Genomic DNA, 26,898 nt, shown 5'->3' on the forward strand with positions numbered 1-26,898 from the left:
GCAATGAATAAATGTTTCGTTAGGCTACGCCTGGGGCACACTTGTCTAACACATCTTCACTTGATGAAGAAGGAGTCACAGCCAACCTGCCTTTTTTGCAATTCATCTTTACTAACAATTTCTCATATCCTTACAGAATGTTCGTCCTTAAACCCCTTCCGAGCAACCTTTTTTCCACAAGATCCCTACTCTATGTTATCTGTCCCAAATGAAAATAATATCAAAAATATATTCAACTTCTTAAAATATTTAAATATTCATAAATTAATTTAAAATTTTTTATTCTAAATACCAAATGTAACCGATAGCCCTAGTAGCTAGTGTTCACATTAATTGTAATTTTAATTATAATAAATAATAAATAATAATAAAAATATTAGTTGTAGTAACGTTGAACCACAAGATACATTTTGAACTTTTCTGCGCTCGACGTGAGTCGACACAACCCAGTCGGAAAAGTAGTAATTCATTACATGCGTGATAAATAATATAATGTATTTCTTATGCGTTCTCGATAATATTACTGCTAACTGTGTAATCAGCATTCTAATGTATTAAAAAAGTTTCAAAAATTTCATATTAAAACACATTCATTTATCGATACTAGGTAATGCAAAGTTGAATGCCCCACTTTTATTAGGACATCGCCCTGGGGAAAAAAATGCATTTTCGAATATGAAAAGGGTTGTTTTACTGATTATTTTTTTGATTAATGTACATTACATTTTCCCACTGGGAAGTGGCGCCCAATTTAAATAAGAAACGTTTATGACTTTCATATTATCAGGAATAAGGGTAAATTAAAGGTAGAAAAGGCAAAAAAGGCAAATATCTTAAAAAAGGCAAATGTATATATATGAAATAAGGAAAAGTTACATCGTTGTCATTCTTAATCAAATATACTCTACCTCTTTGGCAGAAAAAAGGCAATTTCCATAAAATCCGTTCTCTGGTCATAACTAATAAAAAATTTAAAATAAAATTTCTTGATTTATATGATGGATTTCATAGAATTAGAACTCCCAGATAATTTTATGTAAATAAATAAAAATAATAGTCACGACTATTTCAATTTCAGTTGCGATGCCGTTACGTCTTTTTGCATTTCAGGGGACGATACATACAATTGAAATACAATTTTTTCTAATCCGAAAAGTCTTCAAATACTGGGCCGATTTCAATGATTTTTATTTTAAGCACATAAACAGTGGCCCAAATATAAACTGCGACGCGGCAAGCAAGTTTTGGCTATTTTAAATGTTTATTATTTTTTATGAAACTATAGCTGACTACTTAAAAAATACCATTTAAATCCAAACTTCATATTTTGTGAAAATATTATGAAAATTCTGCAAATTTTCACCAAAATGTTTTACTTTTTAATCGGCATCATTAGAAATTTTAGGATAATAATAAAAATAAAAATTGAAGGTACTTAGCATTTACCGCTTATTTTTGGCAATTTTTTTGTTGACGGTGTGTCCCAATTTTTACATATAAAAAACTTATCGAATGTACTTTGTATGGCAAAAACATCGTAACACCGTCATAAAAAAAATGCTAAAAATCAACAGTAAGTCCTCGCTAGTTCAAATTTGCACCGCCTTGCTGTAAAATTTAATAGACTACAAAACTACATACCACATTTTTTTCTAAAGATAATGACTAAAAAGTTAAAAATTTTGCAGAAATTTTATAATTTCTGCACAAAATCTCTGGGAAGACAATATCCATAAATAATTATATCATGGTGACAGGCATGTGCAGAGAGAGAGAGGTCTTTAAAAACGGGAACGTTTCGAATATATGGACATCAAAATAAATTACATAGTTTTAATGTTAAAAACTTTAAAAGCGACCGACTTTTTCAATATTAATTGCTGTTTTTTTTTTCTCGAAATAATGTTGCCCTATTTTCGTCAGCCTTTGCACAGTTTTACGTGTTTATTTCTCAAAATATTGCCCTCCGAATAACCAAAGGTGCAATACTTTCTACTAATATAGCCATTTTGCAGGGCGAAAAGTAACCTAGTGCAAATGTTACAATATAAGAAAGCAAAATTTTTCAACAGAAAAAAACGCCATAAGTTTGTAAGTTCTATCTACTATATATTTTTGGAAGTATGTTTATATATTTTTGGAAGTAGTCATTTTATATAATGTCTTTCTGTTTTTTAATTTCGTACTTGAATTTAAAAATTGGAATTGGGTTAAAGCCTGTTTCTTAAAGTGTCGTAAATCAAACCTGCGCCGCTAAATAACTACTCGCTCAAGGCAAATAACTTGAAAAACGTGACAAAATTGTAAATTCTCTCCAATAACTCCTTTCTGAGAATTGCATCGGGGCTACAAATGTCGGATGTATCCTCCTGCCTTTAATCTTCACAATCTAGCATCATGAAAAGATCGTTGATTAAACGCCGTTATTTTCCATAGAATTCTTCATTCTCATTCTTTTGGTTGTTTCAGAATTTGGAGAACCTCAGCGATTTTCGATTTTAGTTTTTGTAATTCATTTTTAGTCCTTTCTTCTGTGACTGGTTTGAAAAATGTGTGCTTATAGCGAGGTTGTAAATACATAGGTGGGTATGGCAAATAAAATGTGATTTTCTGGGAATGAAAGTTTCGAAGAAAATTTTGTTTGAAAGTCGTAGCTGCCGAATTAGTTTAAAATCTTGTGAATTTGTTAAAAAGGAACCCCGCTTCTTTATAATAATTTGAACTATTGGAATCGCGGGTGAAGGTCTCAGATCTGCTTAGTTCCCGGATGACTTTTTGAAATGGTTCACCTGTAATGAATAGATTCTAATTAGTTTTTTTTATTAGCTGAGATCGACTTTTCCTAATTTCAGGCAGTCACAATTACTTACTCACCGCTGTCAGTACCATATCAAATCCGTTTGGTTTTTTCATTCCATGTGCTTTGATATTGTGAGGCAAATGTACGCAAATTTTCGATATATCGTTAATATAGCATGGATAGGGTGCATTTCACATTGTGGAGAAATGCAAAAAAGCCACAACTAACTAAAATCTTGTTATTGCATAAAACGATGTGGGGACTTATGACACTATGCGACAGTCAAAATCGGGATGGGATGAAACCAACGAGAAATGTTATATCGGTAAAAAACAAGTTATACGTGTCCCGGCGTCCGGTACTTTGAACCCTTCCCGATCACTGACCCCTACCATTTGTCTCACAGTGTGATTCGATGAAATGCATCATAATCTATCAAACAGTGAAATTTGGATTTTTAGTTAGTTACGGCTTTTTATATTTCAGCGACGAGGTGAGTTACGCCCTTTTCATACTATACTAAAGATATATTGCGTTCCAAGTCCCACTCCTGAATAGATATTAAATTCGCCTTGAAATGATTCTTATTTGATTTGTGAACTTGGCTGTCAACTTTTTCACATTCCATTTTACTTTTATTTTGCTACATGCAAAATTTTGACAATTATCACAAAATTAAAATAAATGTTGTTGTTTTCGAGCACACAGAGGAGTATTTGCGTAGTAAAAGCAGTGTTTTTCTGCTAAGTAATAAAAGAAAACACATAACTTAATCATAATAAGCCGTTTTATAAAAAAAAAATGATTACACTTATGAAGAAAAGAACTAGCCATGCATCCAGTTTTTTAATGTTCGATAGTTACATAATTCTTACCTAATGAAAGGTTATCTTTTACCGCGCAAATTGTCGGTTCTCGCATTGATTATTACGAATGCGAAAGCGAATGCGAATGTTAAAATTATTGCGGAAGCTCCGCGGTTGCGAATACGAATGCGAATATTCGCAACAACCCTGGTATATATGTATGTGCCAGGTTGCAGCCTAAACGGACGGACAGAATCGAGTATTGCCATGATACTTGGGCCTATAACAGGGCGAAAAAAGGGATCCAACAAGGGGGCGTGGCACCTCCCACAGGCGTGAAATTTTTAATCAGCCATAACTTCGGGACCATAAGTCACATGTACTTGAAATTTGGTATGCAGACATGCCAATAGTAGATGCTTATAGGCGTGTATATGTAAACGAGTTTGTAAAAGCGGACGTGGCACATCCCATAGGCGTGGAATTCTTTTATCAGCTATAACTTCGGAACCATAAGTCACACGATCTTGAAATTTGGTATGCAGACATTTCAGTGGTAGGTGTTTATAGGAAGGTATATATAAACGACTTTGCAAACGGGTGCGTGGCACATCCCATAGGCGTGGAATTTTTTATCAGCTATAACTTCGGAACCATAAGTCCCACGAACTTGAAATTTGGTATGCAGACATATAAATGGTAGGTGCTTATATGAGGGTATATATAAACGAGTTTGTAAAAGGGGGCGTGGCATATCCCATAGGCGTGGAATTTTTTATCAGTTATATCTTCGGAACCATAAGTCCTACGAACTATAAATGAGTTTGTAAAAGGGGGCGTGGCGCATCCCATAGGCGTGAAATTTTTTATCATCTATAACTTCGGAACCATAAGTACCTCGAACTTGAAATTTAATATTCAGACATATCAATGGTAGGTGCTTATAGGAGGGTATATTTAAACGAGTTTGAAAAAGGGGCGTGGCACATCCCATAGACGTGGAATTTTTTATCAGGTACAACTTCGGAACCATAAGTCGCACGAACTTGAAATTTGGTATGCAGGTATAGCTATGGTAGTTGCTTATAAAAAGATAAATATAAATGAGTATAACTTCAAAACCATAAGTCACATGAAATTTAAATTTGGTATGCAGACATATATATGGTAGGTGCTTATAGTAAGGTGTGTATGAATGAGTTTATAAAAGGGGGCGTGGCACATCCCGTTGGCGTGGAATTTTTAATCAGCCATAAATTGGGAACTATAAGTCACATGAACTTGAAATTTGGTATGCAGACATAGGTATCTATGGGAGGTGTATATATTCATCTATATATATCTATATATTTTAACATTGTGAATAACTAAATTTCTTTATTAGATTGGGATTCCCTTTTTGTTGGAATTAATATTTCTTCATACTTGGATACATTTAAAATAAAGATGTATGAAATCTTCTGCGAAAACGTACCACGTGTTAGCAAAAAGTGCTATAGGATTCCTTAGTATACGAGAAAATTAAAAAGGCTGAATAATTTGAGGAATAATTTTTTAAGAAAATTTAAATTAACAACTGCCCAAGCGTATATTGATAAATATTTGTGCTACTCCAAGAAGTTTAAACATTTAAGTAAAAATCTCCAGCGGAATAATATTCGTAAATTCTGATATTAAGTCTAATCCCAAAGCTTTCTGGCATTACGTTAAGGCCAAAAAGTCCTGCTCTAATATTCCCTCCGAGGTATTTTATAATGGGAGTTATGCTTCCTCCACCCAGGAGGCAGCTGGTCTTTTCGCGGACTTTTTTAGTTCTAATTTTGATCCATCGTCGGAACATTTGAGTGATAACTTTTGGAAAACCAATTCCACTATTAACTTTGGCCCTTTTTCGCTATCTATTGAGGATGTTCGGGATATAATTCAGGGTCTTAAAAGGCTCTTCGCATGCGGATATTGCTGGTTTCTCATCCTATCTCTTCAAGAATTGTCCTGCCCTTACATATCCTCTTTCGCTAATTTTCAAAAAATCTATAGAATCGGGGGAGTTTATTGATGCTCGGAAAGTTACGTCCATCACACCTTTATTCAAGGCTGCCAATAAAAGAGATGTTGCTAATAAATGACAGATTCCAAGTCGATACAATCTATACTGACTTTTCCAAGGCTTTTGACAAAGTCAACCATTAAATTTTAATCTCTAAATTGCGCAGTTTTGGGTTTCACTCCATTTTTTTTAAAGGGTAAAGTCGTACCTTTCATGTCGTAAGTGTGTAGTTGTTATTGATAATGTTTCTTCCCATCCTTTTGTTGCCTCTTCTGGTGTCCCTCAGCGCAGTATTCTGGGTCCATTACTCTTCATCATTTTTGTTAATGATATATCTGATTGTTTTCAATTTTCTGAATTTATTTTATATGCAGAAGATTTAAAAAATTTTAAAACAATTTCAAGTCGATCTGATTCATCTAAGCTGCAGTCACATCCCAATAACGTCGTGGCATGGTGTGATAAAAATTACCTGCATCTAAATATAAGGAAGTGTTCTCACGTAACGTTTTCTAAGTGTAGGCAGTTATTTGCTACTTCATACTTAATTAAGTAATCACGTCTCACCACTTTGGATGAAGTTTCTGATCTGGATGTAATTTTTGATTCTGATTTCATTTCTGAGTCATTTAAATTTTATAAATTCTAAGTCATATTCTACACTTGCCTTTATTGGGCGCTTCGGTGCAGACTTTACTGATCTTTACACTCTAAAGTTACTATTTACTTCGCTTGTAAAATCTAAGTTAGAATATTCTGTCTTTATTTGGAAACCATATCACCTTTGTCACATTAATAGACTTGAACGAATTCAAAAGAATTTTCTTCGTTTTGCTCTCAGATCGCTTAACTTTATTGATCCGATTCTTCGTGTGATGCCAGATGTGCTTTAATAAACATGAAGTCTTTACAAATTAGAAGGAGTGTTCTTTCACTCTGCTTTATTTTTTATGTTATCAGTGGAGAAATCGACTGTCCATTTAGAGCGCATTTATTTTTATATTTCACAAAGAAAATTGCGAAGTAATGATTTATTCTTTCTAAAGCGAGTCCGACGGTTTATGCTTCCTATGCTCCGATTCATTGAACATTGAAAGAATTTAGCCCTCTAGTAGGCCAATTTTTTTATGAGTTGAAAAATTCAGGAATGGGTGATTTTAGCACGAGAAATCCAAAACTGATGTCCATTTCGATCTGTAACAGTAACTTTTTCCTACAGGGGAGAAAAACCAAGACCGTCTGGAGACGGACTCGCCGATATACTTACACATATTTTCAGCTTTCTTTTACACAATGTTGACTACCAACCGACAACGGCCAAAAATGCAAACTGGGTTTTTATATGTCGGCAAGCCGGTCTGTAGACGGTCTGTGTTCGAAAGCAATTTTCTCCATTTCGGATAGTCACACAATTATAAAACTTATATCACAATACTGTGCTTTTAACTACGAAACCCCTTGAATTTTTTTGTATTAAAAAAATTTTCAAAAGAAAAAATTTCTTTAATTACGAAATTATTAAAAAGCAAGAAATAATTAATTTTAACCGTGTTTTCAAAATCTGTAATTCAACTGCCGATTAAAATAAAACGGATTGACATAACGGATTAAAATTTACTTCGCCGTAAGGGTACGATTTTTGTCTAAAGATCGTGCCTTACGAATATAGAAAAAAATTATTATAGGTGCACTAAAAAACTGTTTATTTAACGACCGTCTGGAGGCGGTTCTGCCTACTAGAGGGTTAAATATGTTTTGCGTTGTTATAAATGTATTTAAATAATTTTATTAGTAAAACCGTGTGTAAACACATATCGTCACCTGAAATGCAAAATAACGTAACAACATCGTCACTGAAATGGAAAAAGTCGCGACCAATTTTTCTTTCATAAAACGATGTAGGGAGTTGTAATTCGATGAAATCCATCATAGCAATCAAAAAGTGAATTTTGAATTTTTTATAAGTTACAACTTTTTGCATTTCAGTGACGATGTTGTTACGTTATTTTGCATTTCAGGTGACGATAGGTATGTACCCTTTTTACTGAATTAATAAAATTATTAAACATGATAATAAAAACATGGCGCTTTTGTTTTAGAAAAATGGGCTCCTTCTGGTGCCCTGATGCCACACTGGCTCAGTTCCCTCTAATACTGCTGGAGTGAATCGCTACTTTTGAATCGTTACTGCACCGACTCCTACGTAAGTAGCTACTCTATTAACCCGTGGTAGTGCACATGGTAGTGCAGAATCGAACCAGTCGTAAGCAGAACAGAAAACTACGACAGAGGCCGCCCATAAATCACGAAAGTGACTACTTTAGTAACTCCCGGTAGTGCAGAGAGAGCCGATGGTGTCTACCGCCTAGGACATTGCCTTGTAAAAGTAATCGATGAAATACACTCAAGTAGTCGGTCGGTTTTTGACGGTGTTTATTAAGTAGCTACCGATTCAGCAGTCCTGTAGTCACTCCCCCGTACTGCAGGGTAGTCGCAAAAGTACACATACATATGCGCATTTTTACTTGAAAACGACGTCGACTGCGAGCACCCATGCTGTGCATCCCTATTTTAATACAACATGTTTTGTGTACCTTTAACAATTGAATTTAACAGCGAATGTATCAAGCCGCCCAGAAGACGCATTACGACCACTGTTTTTTTTAGCAACGGTTGCGTTCAACAGCTGCGCCTTCAGAACCTACCCAATGGCTGTTGTTAAAATTTAAAAATAAGAACGTATAAAGAAAAATTCTGAGTATATGAAAAATTTCTTTCTACATTTTAGTCATGATTCAATAATAAAACGATTGCTCAGAAAACAGGTTTCTCGCTCCCTCTTGACAAAATCGGCTCCCTTAGCAAGACAAGTTGTGTGTGTGTGTACAAAGCTTTTGTAAGGGAGTGTCAGAACTCTAATGTCACTAGTGAGTAAACCTTTAATTATTGAATCATGCATTTAAGTCCATTTATAGAAACGTGGTAGAGTTGTTTTTATATGATTGTTTTTCTAACATTGCTTTCCAAAGTTATTTTCAGAATATGGAATTCAATGTGCAGAGAATTAGGAAGCAAGTAACCTAAGCTGTAGCCAAATATAAGCAAACAAAATCCAACTTTCCATACTTGTAAACTTGTAAATTGATTCGTGGTTTCGAGTAATAACACAGTAGGGAGGCAAAAATATCACAGCTAAACGGCCAAATACGTAAACTTAATTTTGGCCTCTAGATTACGATGGCGTTTTCAGAAAATCCGTATCACGTCAAAATTTTGCAGCCGTTGCATGGGATGCAGTTCGGGCTTTCATTCGTTCACCAGAATATGCCATTTTTATTGCGAACTTGATGGAATCTTTTGACGCCTTTGATGTGCACATGTCGCTTGAAATCCACATGCTACACAGTCACTTTGACTTTTACGAGCAACAGCTTTCAACAGAAACCGACGAGGTAGCAGAGAGATTTCACCAATCCATTATGTGTTTTGAGGACCGATTCGCTGGAAAACGATTGAATTCAATGTTGGCGGACTTTGGCTGGTCGATCGCAGGAGGCAAAGGATATTAAAAAAATCATTCGAGCATTAGAAACTAGCAAAATATGCAAAAATGGGATTGAAGAGAACCCATAATAATATTATAATAATAATATTATAAAAAAATATTACGAAATAAATTATGAGTTGTAACGCAAAACCACATATCTGAACAATCAGTTGTATGGGAGCTATATGTTATAGTGAACCGATTTCCATGATTTTCAGAAATGCTAAGGTAATATCAAAATACAGTCACGTGCAAAATTTTAGTAAAATAGCCTTAAAACTGAGGTAATTATTAACAAAAAACCTAAAATTTAAGCAGATTTTCAAGAACCGTTATCTCAAAAACTAGAGCCAATCTGGAAGAACGGAGGACGCCATTGAATTTAAAAGATCCCAGTTAAGTAAGATCAGTTATCAAAACCTTTGCCCAGAAAAATTTCAAACACTGAGCACAGTGTTTTAAACGACGAAAAATTCACCTTCAGAACTCTAAAACTTCCCCCTAAATATCTCAAAATTTTGACGTGATACGGATTTTCTGAAAACGCCATCGTAATCTTGAGGCCAAAATTAAGTTTACATGTTTGGCCGTTTAGCTGTGATATTTCAAAACCTTTAAATTTACCTACAGTGTAATTTATCACGCGTATTTGTTTAATAAATAACTTTATAATTAGATATTATGCTTCATTTATTTATGCCCATAAGTATAATATGTGAAAGATCAGAATTCAGTGAAGGAATTAACTATTAAATTTTTGTATTTAAATTTTCAGCTCTGGCTCTTTGTGACTGGTCATCATTGCAGAAGAGACGACGTAACCTTGCAAGAAAGCACTGCTCTCCGCGGAGTTCATCTCCTCATTTTACGAAGATGTCAAATGTCGGATGTTTGGAAACTGCAATATTGTTGAAACTACTAAACGAGGAAATTAATGGCAGTAAACTCATTTCAATTAAGCCTTTTATTCAACGTGCCTGTGCAAACATGTTTTTTAGTTACATGTGTTCTTTACGTTTTGAGCACAATGATCTGGAATTTTGTGAAATCGTCGAGTTTTTCGACAAAATCTTTTGGGAAATAAACCAAGGGTATGTGTTAGACTTTCTGCCTTGGCTAGCACCATTCTACAAATATTACATAAAAAAGATAGTTCACTGGTCTTCTACCATACGATGTTTTATTATGAACCGCGTCATAAAACGAAGAGAACTATTTAAGAACCAACCAGAGGACGACTTCACAGAAGCTTTGCTTAAACATCTCTCTGATGACAAGGATGTGGCAAGAGATACAATACTATTTATGTTAGAGGACTTTATTGGAGGACATTCGGCTGTAGGAAACCTAGTAATGCTGACTCTTATGTATTTGGCAAAAAATCCCATTGTAGCGAAAAAAATTCAATTAGAAGGAGATTTAATTTCTCCCAAGGAACAACACACAATAAGTTTTTATGATATCGATGCTATGCCTTATACTATAGCAACTATATTCGAGGTTTTGAGATGCTCATCCTCACCCATAGTTCCACATGTGGCAACTGAAGATGTCGTCATATCTGGTTATGGGATCGCGAAAGGGACTATTGTTTTTATAAACAATTACAAGTCAAATTACAGTAAGTTATACTGGAAACAACCTCACTGTTTCCAACCGGAAAGGTTTTTGGAGCAAAGAGTATTGAGACAACCAGGGAATAAACCTAGCACAGCAGACTATGGAACCGGAGCAATCTTTGTTGATAACCCAAAAGGTTCAATGGGGACCGAAGCAAAAAATTACCCCCCGCAGTTAAAAAAAAACATATCATTTTTCCTGCCGTTCAGTATTGGAAAACGAACATGCATTGGACAAAATTTGGTGCGAGGCTTTGGATTTATTCTAGTAGCTAATATATTAAGGCAGTACGACATCAAATACGAAAATAATACTACTATTGATGTACCCAAGGGGAGCATTGCACTACCTGCCAATCCGATGCCGTTGCTTCTAGTAAAGAGAAACCAAAACTTTTGAAAGAAACCTGCTTTCTGCGAAATGCTGAAAGTTCTAAACTCATAAGCAAAATTCTTATTTCTCGTTTTACATATGAGCTAAGAAGGTGAATATTTGTCAAACTACGATGAAACTCAATAAATATATTTTCTCGATACACTTATAATTCATTCTTGAATAGATTATTAAAGATAAAATATCCCTCAATTGCATAAAAACAAGAAGGTATATCCATGTTTATATGTAAATAAGTATATATACAAAGTTTTTAGTAAGTATTTACAGAGAGGCCCCGTTCCAAAAAATTTGAAAGCGATTGCGTGTAGGATCAACTTGCACTAGCATGTCAAGGCCTGTAATAAGATAAAGGCGCTGGCCCAATGCAGGCTTGCTTTGCACCAGGGATGTTGTGAATGTGGAATTTCAGACATCCGCGGATGCGAATGCGGATGCGGATGTCTAAGAGCTAACATCCGCGGATGCGAATGCGGATGTCTAGTATTCCTAAGAAATAATTTATGAAAGTAAATTAGGTAATTTAAGTAAATGAAAAAAACGGAAAAGTTAGTGATTTTTAATGTTTATTTTATTTAGTACTTGAAATTAAAAATAGAAGCATTATATTTAATAAAAAGTAATGCTGCTGCCTTTTCAGGTTCCAGTCTGTTTCTTAAAGGGTCGTAAATTAAACCTGCGCTACTAAATAACTGCTCGCTCGGAACACTTGCTGGTGGAGGCGGAACTTGACAATATTTTAAACTCGTTTCGATGGACACTCCACTATTTCAGAGGACTTTCAGTAATATTTATTCTTTTTTTATTGCGGTACAAGGATACTTCCTTTTTGAGAATTGCATCGGAATTGCTAATGTCGGGTGAATCCTCCTGATTTTCATCTTCATTTGAAGAGGCTAGCATAATGGCAAGATCGCTTTCAAGCAAGATCGTTTTCTAAATCTTTTTCCAAAGAATTTCTCGTTCTCATTCTTTTGGCTGTTTCATAATTCGGGGAAATAACAGGTTCATCAGTGTCTTTCGACTTTAGACTTTGTGATTCATTTTTAATTTTTTCTTCTGTGACTGGTTTGAAAAATTTGTGCTTATAGCGCGAGTCTAAATAGGTGCATATGGCAAATAAATTATCATTTTCCAGGGATAAAAAAATTTCGAACAAAATTCTGTTTTCAAAGTCGTAGATGCCAGCCGAATCGGATCAGAATATTGTGATTTGGCTAAAAAGTCTCCCAGTTTTTTTTATAAGCATTTGAATTATTGGAATCACGGATGATATGAGGGTCTCAGAGCTGCTTAGTTCCTGTATGGCTTCTTCAAAAGGTTTTAATAGCTCAACACAAGGTTCCATAATCTTCCACTCCTCTGGCAAAATTGGGACTATGTCACTGTCGGTCATGTAAAGACTCAACTCATCTTTTATCTTTAAAAATCGCTCGAACATATACAAGGAACTGTTCCATCGCGTGTTGCAGTCTTGGAACACTTTGAGATGCGGTTGATTCAGTCGGTCCTGAATTTTTTGCAGTTTTTTTCTGAGCGATCGTGGAATGTTAAGTTATATTTTGGCGCTATTTCTTGTATTAATCTCCTAAATCCTACACCCTCCACAAAATAAAATGGTAAGTAGTGCAATCATTTCTCCAATGAGTTTGTCAATTTTTTTCGAATTCGGATTGTTAGTGTCCCACTTTTTTTCTTTTTGAAATGCTTCTTCCAAAGATAGCTGTGTTTTAGCTTTTTGCAACGGAGTGTCATTTTTATCTGAAAAAGCAATACATACATATGTATACACAGTAAATAAACTTTATGCAAGGCATATTCATCATGTTGATAAATAATAAATAAAATGACCTAAGCTATACTTAGAATTGAATTAAATACACATATCATACGAAAACAGTTGAGACTAGTGTCAAAATAACAAAAACATGTAACAAAAATCTATTTGGATTGGGGCCGTAAAGTTAAAGAGTTTGTGCTACTCCTACCGATAAACGCAGAATAGAAGTTCCTTTCTAATTTAATTTAATTTATAGACTTCCCTCCAATTTAGGTAAAAAAATAGTATGCCTACTTAATCTGGGTTCTGTGTACAACTAACTGATTACACGAATTAGTCTTTTTCGAGAATAATAAATTCATTATGTTAAAACTTACCTGATTCATCTTTTTTTTCTGCAACTGAATTTCGTTATCATCGCATTCAACCAGACTAAACAGCTCCGGGTGCATTGATTTCAAATGATTCCTCAAAGACGAGGTTGTACGACCCTTGCGAGAATATATTTTATTGCATATATTACACTTGGATTTCTCTCGATCATGCTCATCTAATTTAAAATAAGACCAAACTCCACTTTGCGTCAGTCGTGGCATTTTAGGTTGACTTGTCGAATAGGTAAAACAAGGCAAACAACCAAACGCAAATGTAATTTTTTAAATCAGTGAAAAAAAAAAACCGTGGTGGTACCTGATCAGCTAATTTTATTTTATTATTTCCAAAAACGATCAAAGGTTTAACTAACCAATCATTAGCCGTCATCGATTTGCCACTTCGCTGCTTGCTGTGTTTGAGTTCCGGTCGCTTAAAGAAAAATTTTGCATGTGAAAGCAACAACAAAGTTAGCTAGCACGGATAACCGATAGCCAGTTTAGTTGTACCTCATTGAGTTCGTTCGTTTCGCCACTTGCTAACTGTTGGCGAATCGATGACGGCTATTAACAGCTAAAACCGTTTCATACAATTTGCCAACCACGTGAGTGTGCCGCAATATCTTCGCCCTGTGATGGAAGTGTCACTATATTTTGCCAGTTTAAGCGCTGTATACTTCAGCTGCAATGAATAACCTGTAATTAGTTTTCTCATTTGCTGAGGTGGACTTTTCCAAGTTGCAGGCAGTCACAATTAATTACTCACCAGGTCAGTGCCATAAGCTATCAAATCCATTCTGTTCCATTCCACGCGGTCAATGTCATTTCATTCTTTGAGGCTGATGAACGCGAATTTTCAACAAATATTGCATATTAATTCCCACTCCTCATTAGATCTCAAATTGGCCTTGAATTGATTTTATTTAATTCGTGAACTTGGCTGTCAAGTTGATCACATTCCGTTTTAGCTTTACTTCTCTACATGCCAATTTTGACAATTATCACAAAACCAAAAGAAATGTGGTTGTTTACGAGATGTAGATGGCGCCAGGGTTACACAACCACATCCGCATCCGCAACCGCATCTCCACAGGAAAAAAAAATTGGGTAAAATTTTTCATTTTGTTTGCCAGATATACTCAGTGCACTTGCAAAATATTCGCATTCGCAAAAGATCCGCATTGATTTTTGCGAATGCGAAAGCGGAAGCGAATATTAAAATTAATGCGGAAGTTCCGCAGTTGCGAATTCGAATGCGAATATTCGCAACAACCCTGCTTTGCACGCCTTGCTTACTTTAATTTGCTTTGATTTACTTCAAAAACTCGTTTGGCCAAATGGCGGCTTGGAACGCTATCAAAGCAACCAGCTGTGTAGTTGAAAAGTCACACTAAGAATAATTTTGCCATCAAATTCCAGAAAATTAAAAAAAAGGTATACAAAACAATCTTTTCAGATTTATTTTTTAATGAATGTGAATTAGTTTTTGCATTTCAAAGGAATGATAATAATTATACATACATATATAACTATATGTACATTTATTAGAATCAAAAAACTCAAAAAAAATCGATTTTTCAAGAGACGACTTACCAGTAGTTTGACATCATAAATATCGCTAGCTTTGTGTGATAGTTGATAAGTCTGCATTTTATGAAGCCTCAAATTTTGACATAGAAAGTAAGAGAAATTAAGGACTAAGGTACTTGTTTTATTTTTTCTCGTTTATATTCAATGAAAGATAAATTTTATAAGTCCAAAAGAGGCCCCGAATATGCAATAAGGCCAAAATAATATGACATTTTTTAACAGAAATCGAACCCTTCTGATTTGTATGGAGGTTTGCTTTGCTTTAAACACGCAAAATGTTGTATTCAAAGTTCCTGTAAAATTTGTAAAATTGGACTTAGAACTTTTTACTTTAAGCCAGCGACATGTTAAATATAAATATGGAAACATAGATTACTTTTTATTAAACTTTGAGTTACTAATATTATACATATATTTTTTTAAATTACGTAAGACATTTTTTGTACATAAAAGTCTGCAGCAGTTTGTTTGAATTGATTTAGAACGGGAACATATCTTTTTGTCAAAATCCTACGAAATGCTTTCAAATAAAACATTTGCCTATTTGAAACTTTGAGGCGCTTAAAGCAAGTGAAGCAAAGCTACCATTTGGCCACCCTTCATATGTTTTAGTATATTCCAAATAACTTTTTACAGTTTTCAAAGCTAAGCAAGCAAAGCAAGCCTGCATTGGGCCAGCGCCTTTATGTTTTCATTAGAAATTTAATTTTTATAGTGTTGTGGCAGAGTTGTTCTTCATTTGACTTTGTTGGCGTGGTTTTGAGGTAACTGAATTTTTTTTACAAATATTATAGATATAGCGGTTAACAGTGCGCACCTACCATTCCGCAGGTTTGGGTTCGAGAACAGTTTCCGACCACCATGAAAGAAAAAAAAAACATAAAAAAGTGTTTTCTAATATTATGCTCCGCATAAGATCAAATGTGGCGACAGTAAATCTGTGTGCTTTCATTTTTTGATTGCTGAGAAGGGTGCAAGATCCAAAAATGGTGATACAGTCCAAATCCCGATAAATCACGGGATCCTGGGATAAGAATTATTCGCAACCCGAAATCCCGCTAATTGCTAAAATGCTTCGGGATTGAATGCCGTAGTACATATGCAGGTAAATCACCAAAATTTTAATTTATCAAAAAATCAAACTATTAGAAAATTGCAAATATCTAAATTTTAAATCCTTGTAAAAAAATACGGCTATATATATGACGTTCCAGCATACACGACATCAGCCAGGCGATCCAAAATGTAAGAGAACACTGTATCTATTGGAGATTTCAATATAAATCTTTTTAAAACCACAACCAACAGCAAACAGCTACTAGAGTTATTTCAATCTTTTCCATGTCATAAAAATAGACTTATACACAAGAAAAACAGAAGATGCCGAAACAATGATAGACTTGCTCTTTACAAACAGCAACAATATGTCTTGCAAAATAATGGAAATGTATCAGATCTCTGATCATGAAACAATATATTTTAATGTAAACATAGAAAGGTGGAGTTCAATAACGCCCGCGGAAATAACGCCCGCGGCTTGATTTCCTAAAAAATCAAATAAAGCCCGCGGGCGTTATTTCATCTTCATTGTGGCTCTTGTCTCTATTTTAGAATACATCCGAAACCCCCTGTTCTAAACATAAACTAATATGATAACACTGAACTAAATATTTTTTTCCTTTATTATAAGAAAAAATTGAAATTAGAATATTTCAATGCATATATTTAATACATATGTATGAATGTATGTACATGTGTATAAAAATTAAATAATTCAAAGTTTCAACAAAAGAAGGAACATAAAAAAGGAAATAGTTAAACAAATAATGCGACTGACCTCGATTTTTTGCTCTCGGCTGATAAACCCTTTTTTTTATGCAAAGTCTGCATGGATAAGCATCGTGCTTCCTTACGCTCGCCTCCCGCATCCATTGCTTTGGATGAGAATATTATTGCCATATCTACTAACTCTAACTCATCATACATCTAACTCTCAGAAAAGCCAAACATCTGCGACTCCAGCTGAAAATGCATATAAGCAGCAATTAACACTACAATCGTTTTTTAACGAAATGTGTGTTCTTAGAGCTGAGAATGCGCGAGTGATTTATCTTGTTAATGCCTTGCACGAAGATAAAGCACAGCAAATCAAAAAAATTGAGGAACTACATACATGCCGAAGTACGTTCAATGCATTCTACGCTAAGTGAAAAAGTTGTTAATATTGTACAACTGAATGCCGAAATTAAAAATCTTCGCAGCGCTGTCAACAGTTATACTAAGCTCAACATAATCAACGCTAGTGGTGTAAACAAACCTGTCACAAATGCACTGAGTACCAAGACTTTGTCGGCAAATGGATCGCCCCTGCCAGCCGTTTCGCTTCGTACTAATTCTTATGCTGCTGCTGTTATTTGTACTAACACTTCTGCTAGTACGACCAATGCTTCTCCTACTATTACTACCAATGTTGGTTGTGCAAACACCAACACTATCATGTCCACTGCTGCTATTGCTGGAAATTCCAACGTCCTCATGCCGGCTAGCACCTACGCTGCTGCTCCACCGCTGATGCTGCTGCTGTAAACATTAATACTCTCATGCCAACCGCTGCTACTGCTAATGCCAATGTTAATGCCAACACTCTCTCACCGGCAAACACCTTCGATGCTACATCCAATGAGGGGAGAAATACACAAAACGGGAAAGTGAAAAAAGCACGCGCTACCGTTTGTGTTGGTAAGAATGATAACTCTGAGCTCGACTTAGTCGCCAAGAAAAGATGGATTCACCTCTCTACGTTTAAAAACACTGTTAAAGAATATGATATTTTCTCTTACGTTACAAAGCACATTGGAATCAGTAGAACTCACTTATCATGCTTTACGCTAGCGAAGAAAGATGCAAATATAAATGAATTAAGAAGCATAAACTTCAAACTTGGAGTCCCTCCTTGTTTTTATAATGATGTATTTAACGCAAAGTTATGGACAACAAATATCAAAGTTCGACCATTCCAGTTTTTTCAAAAGGAAGAGGAGAAAGACCTAGCAGGCTAAGAGACGGCCCACTCTCTATTACTTCTTCTAGCTCAAAGTCACTTAAGTCATTTTCATTATACTACCATAATGCAAGTGGTATCCGAACGAAATCCAACGAGTTTAGGATTGCGACATCACTACGAGACTATGATATGATTGCTATAACTGAAACGTAGCTATGCGAGTCAATTTCTAGCTTTGAGTTTTTTGATAATCATTATACTGTTTACCGCCATGATAGATGTCCTACTGCTAGTGGTTGCGTTCGTGGAGGAGGAGTGTTATTAGCAGTTCAATTAAACCTTCATAGCAGATTAGTAGATTTACCATTTGCAGATAAGTTAATCGGGCATGTTTGTATAGTTGTATCATTTTCAAATGACAAATGCATTTATTTCTTTGCATCCCATATACCGCCTAACTCTAGTTTAAGCGTTTATGAGCAGCACATTAACAACATCAAATTTATTGCTGAGTCCATTGACTTTAATCAGCAGATAATTGTTATGGGTGATTTTAACTTAACTAACATTATTTGGTCATTTGACGATGGTTGGCTGTAACCCTTTAATATCAAATCTAAAACTGAATCTTCTTTAACTAGCTTTTCCTTATCTAATACTTTTCAGCAATTAAATTCATTTGCAAATCTTAATGGAAAATTACTTGATTTGGTCTTCACAACAGAAGACTTCAAGCCAACGTGTGAATTAAACTTGTCGCCTATATCACGATACACGACGCATCATAAAGCTTTGATCATTAAGTTTGAATTTCTTAGTTTTCAGCGGTTCAATAAGAGCCCTCAACCTAGCTTATGTTTTAGAAAAGCTAATCTCGATGCTTTAAACTCCTTTCTATAGTGTATAAATTGGGATTTCTTAGATTCGATAGAAGATCCATATTTAATATATGAAAATATTTGCGACATTTTTTCCCACGCCGTCACTAAATTTGTCCCTTCGAAATTTTGTCTTCCCACTAGTAAACCGCCTTAGTTCAATGCGGAATCAAGCCATTTAAAAAACGTTAAACATAAAGCTCTGAAAAAATTTAGAAACACTAAGCTTCCCAAGGATCTTCAGAGTTTTAACCATATTCGAAGCGAATTCGACCAACTCCATAAACAGCTCTTCAGACAGTATATATCTAAAGTTGAGTGCGACTTTAAACTAAATCCGTCCTCATTATGGAATTACGTAAATTCTAGGCGGAATTCAACCGGTATTCCGGATAAAATGGAATATAATGGCTGCGTGTCTAATACTACGCAAGAATCTTGCAATTTATTTACTTCATTCTTCCAAAAAGTGTTTGAAAGCTATGAACCTCCAAGTAATTTTCTATAAATTCAATGCACATCGATGTTATTTACACGTTTTTTATTACCGAAGAAGACGATACAAATGCAATCTTAGACCTCAAACCAAGCTTTAATTATAACTCTAACGGGTTTCCCCCAATATTTTTTATTCGTTGTGTGGAAAATGTAGTAAAACCAATTACCACGTTCTTTAAAACATGTTTGAGACTGGGAACGTTTTTAGACTGTTGGAAGATGTGTTCTATTGAACCTATCTTTAAATCTGGCGACAAAAGTTTCATCTCCAACTATCGAGCTATAGTAAAGCAAAGGGTTTTTTCAAAAATCTTTGATCATATAATTAATAAAAAGTTACTTGAACACGTTCGGTATGCCCTAACTAGCTGCCAACCAGAGCTGGGTAAATGCAATTACATTACAATTACAATTACATTCCTCAGTTAATGTAATTAGGATTCAATTCCTTTAGTTCACAGCAAAGGAATCGATTACTTTTTCAATTCCTTGAAGTAATTTCAAATGGAACTGTTTTTATTTCTTTAATTCCATCACAAAGAATTTCATATTGTCTCTGAAATAAATTACGTGCTAGTAATGCAATTTTTTTTCAATTCCTTTGAAAGGAATTGAAAATGTAATTGATTTTTTTTCCAATTCCATTCAAAGTAATTAAAAAAGTAATCGAAAAGTTTATAAAAAAAAATTTTTCACTGTTGAATTGCAATAGCTTTGTTAAATTTCTTGCAAACTGCTGTTATTTATACTAACACGTCTGCTACTACGACCAATGCTTCTCCTACTATTACTGCCAATGTTGGTTGTGCAAACACCAACACTATCATGTCCACTGCTGCTATTGCTGGAAATTCCAACGTCCTCATGCCGGCTAGTACCTACGCTGCTGCTGCCTCTCGCGCTGTTAACTAATCTCCAGCTACGCCTGCTGCTGGTACAATAGTTCCTATTGCTGACATTCATACTACTGCTTCTTCTTCTATTAACTCCACCGCTGATGCTGCTGCTGTAAATATTAATACTCTCATGCCAACCGCTGCTACTGCTAATGCCAACGCTCTCTCACTGGCAAACACCTTCGATGCTACATCCAATGAGGGGAGAAATACACAAAACGGAATAAATTACGTGCTAGTAATGTAATTTCTTTTATTTCAATTCCTTTGAAAGGAATTGAAAATGTATTTTTTTTTCAATTTCTTTGAAAGGAATTGAAAATGTAATTGATTTTTTTTCCAATTCCATTCAAAGTAATTTAAAAAGTAATCGAAAAGTTTATAAAAAAAAATTTTTTCACTGTTGAATTTCAATAGTTTTGTTAAATTTCTTGGTTGCTAACTGCCTTGAATAAACAACTTATACCTAAGTAGTATTACTAATTGGACTTTAAGAAAACTGAATAGCTTAAACTGTAGCTGTTCAATTTATAGGGTAACGGTAAAATTTTCCAGATCCTACCGCGAACGCGCTTCGCGGCAGATGAGACCCATAAATGTTGCTGCCATGGGCACTGCTATTCTCTTGGACTAATCCATGCGTATCTATAAAAATGCACTGAGTTAATTGTGTATATTATGGTACCATAATTCTACCCAAAATGGCGTGCGTTCTGGGGCCTTTGAAGTACCCTTACTGGTATCCTGCGTTACAAATGAGGATAGAGTCCGCTTGAATTACGAGCCCTGTGGGACTGGAGATCCTACCTCCAAAGAGTTTTATAAACAAATTTCATTGCTATGGCTAAATTTTGATGATAACACTGTAACGACGCTAAAATTACACAAAAAACGCCGAGAGACGTAAAATTAATTTTGCGTAGTATGTTACGGATCTGTATACCGTTTTTTTTAGATAAGGTCATTTAGTCAAGTTATTTTCATTTTAAGTTTTCATTGCGAATGAAAAAAATTCAAACTTTAACATGGTCATACGTCATGTACGATATGGCGTATGGATAACATTATTTCCTGTTAGTATTTCATACAAAAAATTATTGCACTTTCACTTAACCCTTGCAAACTTGTTTATTTATCCATCGATTTTCATCGGTAGTAGTGTTTTAAGCCGCAAAACAAGCAGATATTGGCTAGCCTATACTAATATATACTTTGAAAGGCGTTTTTTTCTGTTCGCAAAGCTCGAGAAAGGCCGTACCGATTTTTTTGAAATTTCGGAATCTACTGCAGACTTTCAAGGATGGTTATAGGCTAAAAAAAAAGTTTCGATATAGAAAGGGGGTGTGTCACCTTCCATACAAACCGAGTTTTTCAAACAGCATATATTTGTGGTAGAGGACTAGAACTGGATATGGTGATATATACATATATAAGACCAATTCCATACTCATGGAGAAAAATTTGCATGGTTGGAGAATAGGGCGTGGCACCTCCCATATAAACCGAACTTTTCATATTGCATATGTATTTCTGGAAGTGTTCATGGTAGACTGTAAGCCTTTCTAAAACTCTTTAGTTTGAGACCCACATTTCAACATTTCATTTACTTTATCAATTTAACTGAGTTACAATTTCCAAATAGGTGGCAGCCCCCCTCAAAAATATTTCCAACAGTTATCTTTCTTAAACCTCTTTAATTTGATACCCATATTGTAATATTTTATTTTTTTATCAATGTAATTTAGTTAAATTTTCAAACAGATGGCAACCCTCCTCAAACATATTTTCGGCAGTAAGCCTTCTTAAAACTCTCTAGTTTGACAACCACATGGCAATATTTCATTTTTTTAACAATTTGACTGAGTTTAAATTTTCAAATAAGTGGCAACCCTTGTCAATCTTTAGTTTGATACCCATATTGTAATAATTCATTTTTTTATCAATATAATTAGGTTTAAAATTTTTTAAATAGGTGGCAACCCTCCAAATTTTTGCGATATCATTGGTTCTGGTATTATACCGAATAATAAAAAAAAAATCAAATCGGTTCAGCCGTTCTCGGGTTTTGGTAACCGTGACATACGAACACAACATTTTTTTTCATTCCCAAGACAGCCGGTTCTACGTACGGGTTTTACCCGACTAAGGGCTGTTGTTTCGGCGACCTAACCTCGCTTAGGTCGGCGATACCCCTCAATCATTGTTCGTCCATGGAGCAACTCCTTGCAGCCGGATTGCTCCGCATCCTTCTTCTCCGGGCGGGCGTAGAGCCGAACCCCGGACCAGAAACGTATTTCTGCTGTGTTTGCCAGAATTGACTCCATCCAAACTCCACTTCGGTTAGGTGCAATTCATGCAACGGATGGAGTCACCTAAGAACCTGTTCTGGTCTTAGGTCTCACCGGGAGTGGACCACAAGCTATGTGGCTCCCTGCTGCTCAAGCCAAACGGCACAATCAGCCTCCACGGCTACCCGCTCGCGCAACGCACCCAACACCCGAAGAGCCTGCTCGGCTCCGAGAAGCTCTTCTGGGCAGCAGCAAACCTCCCAGCCAGATGCAACAGGCCCAAGGTAGACCTCACTCCTCCCTCACCCCCCGTATCGCGACTAGCCTCCCAAGGCATACGAAACTCCTACAACTCAACTGCAACGGACTCCAGAGTAAGATTGAGGAGATAGTATCTTTATGGGTCGGCATGGCATATTGATAGCTGCGGTCCAAGAAACGAAGTTGCACAGCAACTCAACTCTATTGGGTTGCGCCGCCTACAATGTGCTCCGTAAAGATCGCGAGCGAGATAATGGTGGCGGACTAGCGTTCATCTTACACCACACAGTGCAGTATCGGCTTATCGAAGAAGACATCTACCCGAGGGACACCACCCTAGAATGTCAGGGCATAGCTGTCCGGTAAGGCGATATCGAGCTCGAAATATTCAACGTTTATATACCCCCTGTCACCTGCTGCCCGGCAGGATATCACCCTGACATAGGTGCGCTACTCAGAGGTTAAAACCGAATGGTAGTAGGTGACTTCAACGCGCACCACGATCTATGGCGCTCAAGCCTGGCCAATGATCGTAGGGGAAACCTTTTAGCTGAGCAGATAGACGATTCGACATTCTTCACCATGAACGACGACGCCCCCACCAGGATTATGGGTAGCTGCAGCAGCTCGCCAGACCTCACAATTGTTAGCGCTGGTTTGATCAATAGCATCTCATGGCGACCTATGCTAACACTAGCATCAGACCATCTACCCATAATCATCTCGATCAATAAGCCCACCGACTTTGCTCCCGCGGACCACCGAACCTACACCAACTTCAACAAAGCTGATTGGGACGGCTTCGCGGAAGTCACCGAGAGCAGCTTCGCCGCCCTTCCCACACCCACAAACATACACACTGGCGAACGCCAGTTTCGCAGGGAAGTCACTGCCGCAGCGGCTCGCTTCATTCCGTCCGGACGTATCGCGGAAGTCCACCCAAATTTCCCGGCCGAAGCAGCTGTACTAGCAAATGAGCGTGACCACCTACGCCAGGTCGACCGCGGGGACTCCCGTCTGAGGGATCTTAATTTGGAGATTCGGCAACTGGTAAATCAGCATAAGCGGAAAAAGTGGGAGGAGCACTTGAAGGCCTGTAACTTCACATCTGGTGTGAGTAAGCACTGGTCAACCGTGAGGTCCCTGTCCAACCCAACGAAGCGTGATGACAGAGTGGAAATCTCTTTCGAAGGTCGCGTTTCGTCGGACCCGAAGAAATGCGCAGCCTACTTTAGTAGGCAATTCACACTGCAACCTTCGGTACACAAGGCCAAACGTCGAGTGACCAGGAGGCTGCACAAGCTGCCAAAAAACAGTGCACCACTTGTTTTCACCAGCTGTGAAGTGAAGGGGGCCATCGGGAAGGCGAAACCCTCAAAGCCATTGGACCCGACGAAATCTGTATGCTGATGCTAAAACATTTAGGGCCTAAGGGAGTAGCTTACCTAACGGAGGTCCTCAACCTGTCCATGGCCACTCTCATCATTCCTGATGTGTGTAGACCCGAAAAAGGCGGGGCTTAGTAGTGCCGCTACAACAACAACAACAACACAACATTTTTATATATAGATATACATAGAAGATGTCCAATGTGTGCTTTCGATTTTAATCTTTGACCGCAACAAAGAATCCACATTGTACATTCGTGAATGAACTTTCAGTTTCTCGATTACTTATACAATTCCTTTGAGTAATTGAAAAAACTAAAGTACTCTTGCAATTCCAGGTAATGGAATTGAAAAAAAAATCAATTACATTTTCAATTCCTTTCAAAAGTATTGGAAAAAAAACATTACTAGCACGTAATATATTCCAATTACAATATGAAATTCCTTGTAATGGAATTAAAGAAAAAACCAATCACATTTGAAATTACTTCAAGGAATTGAAAAAGTAATCGACTCCTTTGCTGTGGGCTGAAGGAATTGATTCCTAATTACATTTCCTTGTAATCTGTAATTGGGAGTAATTTAATTCCTAAAGCAATCATTACGCCCCAGCTCTGCTGCCAACACGTGTTTTTGCCTGGTAAATCTACAGTTACTAACTTGTCTCTTATTTCTAACAACATTATTACTGCTATGGAACAACATACCCAACATGATGTTGTTTATATCGATTTTTCAAAGGCTTTTGACAAAGTGAACCATAACATTCTTTTATTTAAGCTCAACAAATTTGGTGTGTCCGGCACATTATTGAATTTCTTCAGAAGTTTTCTAATCGGTAGAAAGTTATTGGTGAGAATAGGTTCATCCAGCTCCAACATTGAAGTCAATGGTACATCGGGTATTCCTCAAGGAACTCACGTAGGCCCTTTATTATTTTTACTCTTTATTAACGATCAACCGTCGCATATCATATCGTCGAAATGCTTAATGTTTGCAGACGATGTTAAAATATTCCTCAGTATCAACTGCCTGCTGGATTGTAAAAAACTTCAGTATGATTTAAAAGCATTTTTGAATTGGTGCACCATCAATAATCTAAGTCTCAATATCAGTAAGTGTTGCATTGTCTCATATACCCGTCGCGCATCTGTCAGGATTTTCAGCCATTCTCTAAATGGTGTTGATGTATTGCGTAAATCCGAAATTAAGAATTTGGGAATTATTTTTGACACTAAACTTACCTTTTCAAAACACATTGATTTAGTCTCGTCTAAAGCCTACTCGATGGTGGGATTCATAATGAGGAACACTAAAAATTTTAAGGACCCTATGACTCTTAAAGCACTTTATACCGCTCTGGTTCGGAGTATTTTAGAATATGGAGCGATAATATGGAAGTCATACTATGCAAAGCACTCTGACAGAATAGAGAAAATTCAGAGGAATTTTACCAGATTTGCTGTGAAAAAATTGCTCAACGCCTGCGATATTCCAGAATACACCTCGAGGAGGAAACTCCTTGGCCTCCAATCTTTAGCTGACAGGAGGTCGTATTTGTCGCTGATATTTGCATACAACATTCTATCTGGAAGCGTTGTCTGCTCAGATATATCTAATCTTTTTCAAATTCAAGAATCTAATATTAATCTCAGAAATCCTAAAATGTTCGTTGAAGGTTCGCATAAGTCGCTATACTCGTACAACGAACCGATAGCGAGAGTTATTCGCCTTTGTAACAAACACTCTGCGCTAATAAATTTCAACGATAGCCTCTATTGTTAATTAAGTTTATTCAAACTGTTTAACCAATCTAAATTTAATCATAGTCTGTAAGAAATTCTTGTAGGGTTAAAATACCTTCTTCTTTTATACCTGTACAATTTTTATTTGTTGTTCAATTGTTCTTAGATTTTATTAGAATTTCTAAATGAAAAGTTTTTAAAATCAGTAAAATAAAAATCTTCAAACTACAAACATAAAATTTTGTATTGAGCATTAAATAACTAAAAAATTTTAAATAATAAAATATCATCATGATATATTGGCGATCCTGCATTATATGTAACTTGGACTACCAAAAAATTACGAAGATCAAATGTCTATCAACGAAAAGCGCAACATCAAAGGAGAAACAAATCTCTTTCGAAATGTTTCAGCGGCTAGCTCGATGTGCATCCGCTGTTGTCCTTTCCGCTGCAATAGTGTGAACATTTTTGCCAGTCCAACTGCCACAACTGTAATCAACATCAACCTATACAAACGCAATTCTTATGTCCTTCAATATACATCAACAAAGGCAAGCCTCGGAAACAAGTCACTAGTCCAGTTAATCAATCGCTCCACATGGACAATTTTGCAACCTTAATTTCCACAAGCTGCCATAACCAAGCATTAGCCCCCTGCTAATTTACCGGCACTGCTACCGCAACAGCAGCCGTCCATTTCTCCGCCAAGCCTCAACGCCTATGACCACAGCCAACAGTTCAACACCACAAATGTTAGTCACTGTTGTGCCGCTTAACATAGAATGGGTTCTAGGCTCTTAATCAACAATAACCATTGAATACGTTACAAATGCAGCAACATTTACAGCATCAACAACAAGGTCAACAGCTGATGCAGCAACATCATGTCTCAGCAATAACAACAACATTCTAGCGCATTTAATTATTTTCGTCGTCGTTGTCATAACCAAACAAATTTTTAGTTATTACTAACATTTATTTAA

The 26,898-nt window shown here is 36.2% G+C and overlaps 1 protein-coding gene across 2 annotated transcripts in view; it reads left to right on the forward strand.

Moving 5' to 3' along the window:
• LOC118748232 (cytochrome P450 307a1) overlaps positions 1-11,364 on the forward strand; it is a 111,941-nt gene extending 100,577 nt beyond the window's left edge. For both annotated transcript variants that reach the window (XM_036482610.1, XM_036482617.1), the window contains exon 2: positions 9,976-11,364. In XM_036482610.1, the coding sequence (XP_036338503.1) occupies positions 9,976-11,219 (1,244 nt within the window). In that variant the 3' untranslated portion in view covers positions 11,220-11,364. The remainder of the gene's footprint in view (positions 1-9,975) is intronic.
• The last annotated feature ends 15,534 nt before the right edge of the window (positions 11,365-26,898 follow it).

The sequence above is a fragment of the Rhagoletis pomonella genome, unplaced genomic scaffold (genome assembly GCF_013731165.1).
Source record: "Rhagoletis pomonella isolate Grant_MI unplaced genomic scaffold, Rhpom_1.0 Rhpom_scaffold_00001, whole genome shotgun sequence".
In the NCBI taxonomy this organism is placed as follows: Eukaryota; Metazoa; Arthropoda; class Insecta; order Diptera; family Tephritidae; genus Rhagoletis; species Rhagoletis pomonella.